This window comes from Suricata suricatta, chromosome 3, assembly GCF_006229205.1.
Source record: "Suricata suricatta isolate VVHF042 chromosome 3, meerkat_22Aug2017_6uvM2_HiC, whole genome shotgun sequence".
NCBI classification, from domain to species: Eukaryota; Metazoa; Chordata; class Mammalia; order Carnivora; family Herpestidae; genus Suricata; species Suricata suricatta.
Window position 1 is genome coordinate 30,956,621 of NC_043702.1, and position 11,375 is coordinate 30,967,995.

The 11,375-nt window shown below is 36.1% G+C and overlaps 1 protein-coding gene across 1 annotated transcript in view; it reads left to right on the top strand.

Annotated features, from left to right (window-relative positions):
- The first annotated feature begins 1,515 nt into the window (after window positions 1-1,515).
- RAPH1 (Ras association (RalGDS/AF-6) and pleckstrin homology domains 1) overlaps window positions 1,516-11,375 on the top strand; it is a 62,169-nt gene continuing 52,309 nt past the window's right edge. The window contains exons 1-3 of the mRNA XM_029933281.1: window positions 1,516-1,635; window positions 5,623-5,728; window positions 6,599-7,104. Of these exons, the coding sequence (XP_029789141.1) occupies window positions 1,516-1,635; window positions 5,623-5,728; window positions 6,599-7,104 (732 nt within the window). The remainder of the gene's footprint in view (window positions 1,636-5,622; window positions 5,729-6,598; window positions 7,105-11,375) is intronic.

Below are 11,375 nucleotides of genomic sequence, written 5' to 3' on the forward strand. Positions count from 1 at the left end.
GTTGTTTGATTTTTCAACATTATTTGACTCTTTCTGCAAAATTTTATCTAGTAAAATAAGGTTTCAAATTTAGCTTGATGATACCTCATTAGACCAATTCCTCACATAGCACACAATCACATTTTAAGGATCACAACTTTGTGATTGTTGCTTTGGAAGTATAATATGTGTACAGACTTTTATTTGAGGTTGTGATATCTTTAATCTCTGAGGAATTGTTTAAACCACTGGCAGTATTCCAAATATTGTCTAGATCCTCTGGAGCAAAATTAGTGTTTCAGAAATGTGAGTGAAGAGTATGGAATGTAGAATGGTGATATTCATTGTGTCCCTGAGAAAGTCAGTAGATATTACTCCAAGTTGAAAGTAAAGGACTTGAGAGTCAAATTAATTTGGAATATGTTGGTTTAAGCAAAGGTAATCTTTACTAAAGATTTCTGAAAGCCAAGCCAAGAAACAGACTCTTAACTATAGAGAACAAAATGGTAGTTAGCAGAGTGAGGAGGTAGGTGGGGTGATGGGTGACATGGGTGGTGGGGATTAAGGAGTGCCCTTGCTGTGATGAGCACTTGGAATTGTTGAATCACTCTGTTATGTACCTGAAACTAATAGAATACTGTATGTTAACTGTACTGGAATTTTAAAGATTTCAGACACTTTATATTGAAATGTTTTATAATAGATTAATATTACTTTAAGAACTTTAAGAGTATGGTCAGTAGTTGATCTTTGTTTTGTGTAATCTTTTTCTCCTTCCACAAAACAATGTGCAAGTTCCATGTCAGATATGATATGATTAATGAGAGAAAGGAAAATATTTCTTCTTTCATGAAATTACACTTGAAAAGTCACCACATACAGGATATTTTGTATAGGAATTTCAAGTTTTCAATTCAAGTTTTCTAAAGATTTTTTTTTTTTATTTTAATGTGGTCCTTTGATTTTGTAGTAACTAATGAGAAGATAAGCTAGAAAGAACAATAGGGGATGGGGAACTAATTCAACAAACTAAACTAGATAAAAATTTTTGTTTTGTCTTTTCTCTGAAGCACTTTTTGGACTAAAGTTTTGCAGGATACATACTTATTTGTGTCTAAACATATTTTTACAGAATAATTGGGATAATAACTTGCTGGATTGAAGTCTTCTGAAATTGTTTCTCTGTGGTGTTTGGAGTTTTATAGGATCAGTTAGTAGAGAAAACTGTACTACTATAATAGCCTCTTATTAATGGGAAGGCTCTGCAATTTTAGAATTATTGTTAACTTTTGATTCTGGTAATAATCTGATACCTTTTGTTTTTTCACAATTTCCTAAATATTTGAGAATTAAACACTCATTCCTACTCACTTGTCAGTCCTATCTCCATTAATGATGTCCAGTTTCCTTGTGTAATGTGCTGTCTAGTTTTGAAGATTTAACTCCATAAAGTTGCAATATATATCAGAACGTATACTGCATAATTTTCAAGTTCAACCTGTTACTCTTCACTCTACCTAAATGTCTGTATTTCAGATGGAGCAGCTCTCAGATGAAGAAATTGACCATGGTGCTGAAGAAGACAGTGATAAGGAAGATCAGGACCTGGACAAAATGTTTGGAGCCTGGCTGGGGGAGCTAGACAAACTCACTCAGGTTAGAAATAGTGCTTGAAAAATTATTTGAGGATTTTAAGTCAACACTGTGCTAAAAGTTTACTGGGTGGACATAAGGATATGGATGTAGGTTCCATTTTTAAATACTGGTATAAAGGGAAAATGTACAAAACATTAAAAAGTAAATGAATGGTAACTCTAGAACACAAAGTAGTATCTTCTGTGGTTATTTTAAGGAGTCTAAAAAGAGAAAAATAGTTGTTGCAGAAGTTCTGCTCATCTCAAGGGATTACTTAAAATCTCTTCCGTAAATTGAAATTGCTAGCTAAAATTGTTTTAAAGCCTAAAATCTAAAAGTCTAAATTTTAGCAAATCTTATTCCATAACTCAGTTAATAAGAATATATTTTACAACATAAGTAATGTCCCCATATGCAAGTACTTTCTATTACTTAATTCTAGAACTGACAAAACTTCATTCCTGGCTGCATTTTAAAACAGTGACAAAGCTTTTTTGTTTTATTGGATCTTGGATTTTAAAAAGGTGGAATAGTGGGGTGCCTGGGTGGCTCAGTTAAGCATCCAACTCTTGATTTCAGCTTAGGTCATGATCTCATGGTTTGTGAGTTTGAGCCCTACGTTGGGCTTTGTGCTGATGGCACGAAGCGTACTTGGGATCCTTTCCCTCCTCCTTCTGCCCGTTACCCTGCTCTCTCTCAAAAATAAGTAATAAAACATTTTTTTAAAAAGGTGGAATAGTAACTCCGTGCTGTTTTACTGCACATGGCATTTCTACTGGTTTGGTACTTGTATTCTTCCCAGTGTTTTAAATGATCCTATGGTCCATGGGTTTGATCCCTGCATCGGGTTCTGTGCTGGCAGCTCAGAGCCTGGAGCCTGCTTCAGATTCTGTGTCTTCCTCTCTCACTCTGCCTCTCCCCCACTTATGCTCTGTCTCTCTATAAGCCAAATAAATAAATAAATTTCTTGCCATATTATGTGAAGAGCCACTCACCAAAAAAGTTGGCTCCTAACCTAATGCTGTGACTGTTTTTTTTTTATTGTATAAATCTGTCTTTAGAGTCAAAACAAATTAAAACCATTGCATGATGTGGCTCACTGCTAACAAGTTCCCTTTCAACACTTAAGAAATTTTCAAAAAATGTTTTATGTACCTTATTAGTGGCTAAAACCTCAAGTTTTTGTTTCATTATTTTAATTTACTACAAAGTGTCATCTGTGCACCTGTATCACACATACTGTGTCAATGGGATTTTCAACTTTATAGTAAATTGAGTTTAACTTCTGAGTGGTTGGTGAATCTTCCAAAATCATCTGTAAAATTTTTTGTGTATTTCTCTTTTCCTGGATGAAGGTCATAGCTTTTACAGAATTCTCATGGTACTCCCTTGCCTCCTGCCCAAACACTCCCAAAAAGGTTAAAAACCATACTACTTAGTTACCAATTTCTTGGTGTCAAGGAGTATTTCTTACTATTTCTCTTGTGCCCCCCAGCACTGTGGGTACAGCAGATAATTATAACAAGTATCTGTTTATTTGAACTGGTAAATAGATTGACTCTTAATATGTCCTCAATTATCTTCAAGTTTTCTTTTACAGAAGATATTCTCTACCTATTACTTTTCATTTCCAGTGAGAGAAGCATTAGGACTTAAATTGCAGAACTTGGTTTGAGGTTGAAGGAGAATTTCCTAACAGTTTTGTGAAACTTTGAAATAGGGCAGTGAATGGTTATAGATCCCCTTCATATGATTGCTTTAAAAACTGGTTGGACACTATCTGAATGGATTCCTTTTATCTCGAGACAAATGAATAAAGAAGGCACCATTCTAATCCCATGATTCTGCAAAACGTCTATCCAGCATTCTTTTTTATTTGAAATCTGTTTGATAATTATAAATAGAAATTAAAGTTTTAAAAGACTGTTCCTAATATTTGCAAATTTATTTAAAGACAGTAAATAACTACTGACCTTTCCCCTGAATTTCTTTGTTGTAAGCAACTTATATTCTTTATTGTAGAAAGGTTAGGAAAAGTGTCATGTAAAGAGTTAGCGAGATAATTTATAAGACTCTGGTCTTAAGTACAGTGTAATTCTAGACTTACAGGCAGTATCACAGCTGGGTTGCATTTTGCCCTCATCTTGATAGAGCTTGAAAAGAAAAAGTATATTCCATTATTGTTTGAAGTTGTAGCTACTCTATGTTGAGATCTTAGGTCTTAGAACTTCTGGGGAAGATGGCAGAATAGGAAGATCCTGAGCTTACTTGATTTGATAGATACAACTAGATAACACACACATTAGTGTAAGTGACCCAGAAAATGACCTTAGGACTGGCAGAACAAACTCTCCATAGCTAAATGTAGAGAAGAAGCCATATCCAAGAGAGTAGGAAGGGCAGGGACATGAGGGAGAGGCATCCTGAGTGTGGGGAGCGGAGAGAAGTAGATTGCTCACACAAGGGGACCCTGTACGGGGAAGACATATCCCCATAACATTTGGCTTTGAAATCCAGAGTGGCTAATGTTTCCCTTCTTATAATCAGTGGGACTTAACACTTGGAACTTTAAAAATCAGTGGGCTTGGCTCTGGGAGACCCAGAAGGGCTAGAGGAAACTGCCCTTAAAGAGGCAACACAACAAACAGCCCCATAAGCATAGAAGTTGCAGTTTGAAAAATACCTGGGGTAAGGGAGAGAAGGATTTGGTTATTAACCTCAGAGTGTGGTTTGGAGGGGCAGGGATCATTGGGGTCTTCTCCAGGAACAAAGGAGATGCCTGGCACCATTTCCCAACCCATCATCCTAGCATAAGCCCACAGACATCTGCAGGAACCAGTTCAGAGCCAACATTCACTACCTAACTTGCTAACCGTGTGCCCTGCTCCTGCCTTCTGCAGACATGACCCCTCCAGCCATACCTCAGCTCCAGGTCTCTTCCCATTACAGACCCATGCAGACCTTGTTAACACCACACATTCCACCCCACACGTTTCTGTGGACCGGCTCCTTTCCAACCTGGCCTGCCTGTTCCAGTTGCACCAGGTCGCCTGCCACAGCAGACCAGCCCAAATCTTGCTAACACCAACTACCCTGCCCTGTGTTCTCCTGTGGTCCTGCTGCCTCTGATATGCTTTTGGCCAGAACCCAGCCAAAGTGGTACCACAAGCCTAGCAGAGTGAAAGGAACGCCAGTAGAGATTGGTACCACTCCAAAGTAGCTCCTTCCCTGGAAAGAGGGGAAATAATCACACACCAGTCTGACTGGGCCCAGCAGTAGACTGGGGGCAGCTGCCTGGTCTTTTCCAGGTCTTTTCACTAAAGAAAGCTAAAGAAAAAAAGACAAACCAAAATACGGATTCTAAACTTCTATAGAAAACAAATTGATGGTTACCAAAGGGGAGGTGGGGTGAGGGATTGGTATAATGAGCAATGAGTAATGTATAGAATTGTGGAATCACTATATTGTACACCTGAAACTAATAAACAGTGTATGTTAACTAGAATTAAAATTTAAAAAACACAGTATTTTAATAAATACAAAGAAAAAAACGATTTCACTCATTTTGAGTCCAGAATTGTGCCTTATCTTCGGGGTACTTCATGCCAAGAATGAGACTGTGCTGGACCAAAAACAAATCCCTTTGAGGAAAGAGATGACAGAATTCCCTGCATTGTTCCTTTTTATCTATCTTTCCATGCCCATATTCATATACTCAGCTTATAGTGAATTTATATAAAATGAGTTCATCATTTGATGTATTTGGAAAGATACTCACTCTGAACTAGGATGGTCTTAAATGCCTTAACGTAAGCATAGATCTAAAAATTGAAAAAAAAAACTATAGCCAAAATAATATGAAAAACAGTTATACTTTTCCTTACGACTAGAAGGATTTTGGTTTTATAAACTGTTATATGAAAGTTCACCTGAACAAAAATCAAACTTTATCTTCGTAATAATTGAAGTCTGAAAATAATACGACTTATTAAACTTTCTTTTTTAAAGAGCTTAGATTCTGACAAGCCCATGGAACCAGTAAAAAGATCTCCTCTTCGTCAGGAAACAAACATGGCCAATTTTTCTTATCGCTTCTCCATATACAACTTGAATGGTAAGATGTAATTGGAAATAAAATATAAAATAATTTAGCATACTATAATCGTAAAATATATATAATTTAGCATACTAAATTAAATACTAAATTATAAATTCTATAATGTGGAAGCAATGCATTTACAGTTCTGAATAGCTTAATATAAAAACTATATGCATAACTTCATTGAGTTCTTCTATTTCTTGATTTGTGCATTTTATTACTAATTCAGATGATCATGGAACAAACCAAACTGGAACATAACTAAAATAGTTTTCTAGTTTTTAATAATTGACCAAGTAAGTACATACTCAAGTTGGAACCCCATGACAAATTTAATTGCATTGTTGTATTTTCATTGAAATAAAGTCCAGTGAAATTACCTGTAATAATTTTTAATTTAGTTTCTCTGGCCTTTATTTAATGTATTCTGCCTAATGAACTTTATAATATTTGGAATTGACATCATAATCTGTAATTTTTTTAGGCCTTGTATTTTTCCCTCTATGTTCTCAACTCTTCAGGTATTAATAGCTCTACCAAGGTGCTGATCATATTAACAACATATAGCCTATGGTAAAAAGTTGGATGGGGGATGTGGTTAAAACCATGGGATAGTATATGATTTTTGCATTATTTTTATCTTTCAACTCATAATTTTATTCTCCGCTGATTATTACAAATCTTAAAAGACCGACTATTTGCTTCTAAAAATTTCTCTGTGAATTTAAAACAAAAAACTCTTAGAAATATGTATTTGATAGGCTTTAGATCCAATAGGATACATTTTTTTGTTTCTTCCCCTGCATTTATTAACAGATTTATAATAGAATGTATAAATTATCATTCAATGCGTTCTAGAAACATCATGTATATTGTTCATTGCAGAAGCTCTGAATCAGGGAGAAACTGTGGATCTGGATGCCCTGATGGCCGATCTTTGCTCAATAGAGCAGGAGCTCAGCAGTATTGGTGCAGGAAATAGCAAGCGTCAAACCACAGAAACAAAAGCTACTCAGAAATTACCTGCTAGCCGACATACATCCAAACATGGCACTTTGAAAGGATTGTCTTCTTCATCTAACAGAATAACTAAAGCAGCACATGCCAACTACTCCCTGGACGACATCACTGCACAGTTAGAGCAGGCTTCTTTGAGCATGGATGAGGCTGCTCAGCAGTCTGTACCAGAAGACACTAAGCCCTTAGTAACTAATCAGCACAGAAGAACAGCGTCAGCAGGCACAGTGAGCGACGCGGAAGTGCATTCTATTAGTAACTCCTCTCGTTCTAGCATCACCTCCGCAACATCCAGCATGGACTCGTTGGATATTGATAAAGTAACACGCCCTCAAGAGCTGGATTTGACACATCAGGGGCAGCCAATTACTGAGGTAAGTAGATGGAACTTTTTTCCCTGATATTTTAGTACTATAAAAAGGAGGAAATTATATTTTTTAAACATAGTTTTAATTAACTATCTTTTTTTCCCCTACAATTAAAATTTGTCAAGGATCTCTCTAAGCTAAGTTTTAAAATAAGACTATTGAAGGAATAATTACCAGATAACTAAAAGTTTCTTCATTTTATTCTTAGGTTGTTTGAAGTCCTTGAATTAATATCATTTATTTTACTTGACTTAAAAACTTGAATATGATTTATATTTGATGACATTTTGTAAAGCTGTTGTAGTTATTAAGCTGTTAATAGTTGCTGGGTAATATATATTTATTATAAAAGAAAAACTTACAGAAAAGATGCCTGTCACCACTGTAGTCCTCCAGTATTCTATTTTGTTATCAAAGAGTAAGTGTACTGTAGTGAAAAGAGCCACTGGGCTTTGGAATCAGAAAACTTGGTTCCAAGTGTTGTCTTTGCCACTCACTACCATTAGGACCTTAAATGAGTTATTCAATTTCTCATTAGTAAAATGGAGCTAATAGCCCATGGTGTACTTCTCATATGGTGGTTCAGAGAATCAAAAGTAATACTATATGTGAATGGATTTTTAAAAGACAAATTTTTTTTGGATGTGTTGGGGTATGGATAAGGAATGGATTTATGTTAAAATGAGTTTAGCAAAAGCTGAGTTTGGTGTAGGTAAATTCTTTATTGAATATTTTTGTCAAGGAGAAGGCAGTATTACAGTGTAGCAGCAAGAAAGAAGAAAATCAGTATGGGCAAAATAAAACCAGCCTTCTGTTTAGTTTATGTTTACGATGCTCTGTACCACAGGATAGAAATCTATTGATGAATAATCAATACTAAGGTAAAATCTATTGATGAATAACCAATAATCTATTGATGAATCTGTTGATGAATAATCAATACTAAGGTAAAATCTTGTAAAACATGATTTAAAGAATCAGAGAATTTTAAAATATATATATGAATTTAAAATTTACACCTATTACTCAACATTATTGGTTTTTTTCCCCCATTGATTTAATTCATTAGATTAATTTATGTCAGTCAGTAACTCCTTATACCTCTTAATGTGCCTAGCTTGTTCTGGGCACTGTGTGGCATAAAAGAAGCATGAATCATGGTGGTTTGGAGATAAATTGAGTTTTGTTGCTTGTAAAGAATATATTGTATCAATCTAAAAAATAAACTGACTTAATTTAAAATGCTTATTTAAGTGGTATGTATTATATAGAACTTAAAAATTGATTTTTAAGCATCTTACGATACGTGGGGATTATATTTAGCACCAGCTCCATAGTATGTATCATTTATATCTTTTAGATTTACCCTTTGGAATATGAGCAGTATTTTGTTAGGGATATGGTTTCTTGGTTATTCTGTGTTTTTTATATTGATATTCCTTCTCAGATTATTTTGAGTCAGGTCAAGAGGCATGTGGTTAGGTTATGAAGTAATCATTAAGGATCTTTGTGTATATTTCATCTCTAAAAATATACTTATTATATTCATATAATAAAGTAAAAAGTGAAAAATCCTCTCCCAGCAAACTCTTCTGATGTGACCTAGTGATATGCATAGGCAAGGATACCTGTGTTCAGGAGTATCGTGTTTAATGTAAGACTTTAGTATAAAGTTTCTTGAGTAACCCAGGAATAAAGCAGGGAAAGAGTTAAAGTCTTCTGTATCCACCCTGTCCTTTTGCCTTGCCTGGATGAGTAGAAAAGTGGTTTAACAAATCTGGACCTTGCTTTAGTCCACTTTTTAATGGATCTTTTCTGTTCTTCAAATTAAGAAAACTAGTTGAGGCTTACTAGATCCCAAGCTTATGTATCAAATTGTCCCTACACTCAAATACAATTTTTAAAGCATATCTTAATTACATTTGCATGCATGGAGTTGAAAGAGTCCAGTAGTTCTGTGAGACTTGTTAACAGAAGACACTGCTACACATGTGTATAAACATGCCATATTCTCTCAGAGGTCAGAACTTCCTGCTTTTATAGCTGATTCTCAGCATATTTACATCTATATCATTAAATCTATACATATATTACTGTTTCTTGATTTATTACAGTCATATGTGCTATCTTCTGACTTCTTGCTCTGGAAGATTAGGATTTAGACAACTCTTTTTTAGACAGCTCTTCTCCCTTCCCCCTGTTTTCCTACCCTCCCTGTGTATTTTGGTTGAATTAATACTCAGTGTTTGTATTATCATGACTGTATACATGCAGTTTGGTGCTACACTCTATATACCTTTATGTATATATGTATGTATGTATGTTTTGGGAGAAATAGCAAATGAGAGAGAAGTAGAGAGAGAGGGAGACAGAGAATCCCAAACAGGCTCCACCATGTCAGCTTAGCATCCGGTACAGGGCTCAAACTCCAGAACTGTGAGGTCATGACTTGAGCTGAAATCAAGTTGGACCTTTACCCACTGAGCCACCCAGGTGCCCCAAACTGTATATGCTTTTATTACATTTCCTTTCTGAGACATTACATTTTGCTTACCTAGAATTAAAAATTTGTCTTTAAATTTAAAAATGCATAGTTTTTTTGTATATTTATTACTATTGCAACTCCAAACTTTCCCCCAGTTGATTGTCTTGGTTCAAACAAAACTAGTGTTCTGTTAATATCATCTTAAAATTCTTTGTCGTCTTTTGTAGTTTTTGCTCTAGGATCATTCTTAGGTCTTTTCTCTCAGGTGGGTGAGCTTCTCCAGAGAAGATTTTTCCATTCTGGCTGCCAGTGTGTTAGCAGCCCATTTGAGAAGGCTTGCAATGTGAGGTGGTCCTCAGTGTTCAGTGTATGAACTTTTATCTAATCCTTTTAGGTCAGGATTTCTCAACATTCACAGTTAACATTTTGAGCTAGATAATTCTTTGTCGTGGGAGCTATCTCTTGTATTGTAGGACATTTAGCAGTGTCACTGGCCTCTATCCACTAGATGCCAGGAGTGCATACACCTAGTTCAGTTGTGACAGTTGTGAAAACTAGAAATGTCTCCAGACGTTGCTACATGTTTGTTCCCTGTAAGGCAAAATTCCCCCCTTGAGAATCACTTTTTTCTTTTTTAAGTTTATTTTGAGAGAGAGTGCACACATGATCAGGGGAGAGGGAGAGGGGGAGAGCGAGTGAGAGAGAGAGAGAGAGAGAGAGAGAGAGAGAGAGAGAGAATGCCAAGGAGGCTCCGCACTGTCAGCACAGAGCCTGACATGGGGCTCGATCCCACAAACCATGAGATCATGACTGGAGCTATAATCAAGATTTGGGTGTTTAACCAACTGAGCCTCCCAGGTGCCCCAAGAATCACTAAGTAGAAAGGGTTAATAGCAAGTCTGAGCCCTTTTTTTCCCATGGGAAACTATATTGAATATTTCCCTTCTCCTGGCATTTTTTAAGTAGAAACTTGACTAATAAATAAATAATTTTTCAGGTAATATTGTTTATTACAAACTGACCCCTGATTAGTGAGTGCATATGGACCAGGAAGACTATGAGTGAACAATAGAAGCCTAAGAAAAGACACAGTCCTTTGTTTCCTGGTGTGCAGTGTGTCAGTTTTGTTAGTGAACATAAATACATCTCTTGAGGGATCCTAGAACCTACACTCATTGGCTATTAAAATGTACTGCTGGTTCGTGTGGAGTATGAAGTTTCCCTAAGTCAGAGTGATTTCTGTACTTACATGATCTCTGTGCCATACAATGGTGTGTCCACCAAAGGCTTCTGAGGTGTTGTATAAATCCCTTCTAAAGATAGCATGTCTCATGCTAGCATGCTTTTCTTTCTGCAGAACTAAGTGAACTTGGTATCAAGCTATGATCTGTTGGGTCCTGTAAATTGACTCAGTCTGAACCTGAGACCACTGCTGGTGGGCGAGTAAAGGAAGAAATCTGGGAATTAACTGCTTTCTTAAGTATGCTTTCAGCTAATCTTCCTGGTTTTCTTCCCACAATCATTTCTGTTGCTTCTGGAGACTTTGGAGGTTACATGATGTACATTGGAGTGCTCCTGTGCTTTTCTCCAGTGCTGGCTCAACATAAAGTTTTCCTTCAGCCGATTGAGTTGATTACCACTGAGCCAAATGTTTTTCTAGCTTCCAAAAAATTTTTATCCATAATATTTTATTGCCAAATTGTTTTCCATACAACACCCAGTGCTCTTCCCCTTAAGTGCCCTCCACCATCACCACCACCTCTTTTCCCCCCTCCCCCTTCCCCTTCAACCC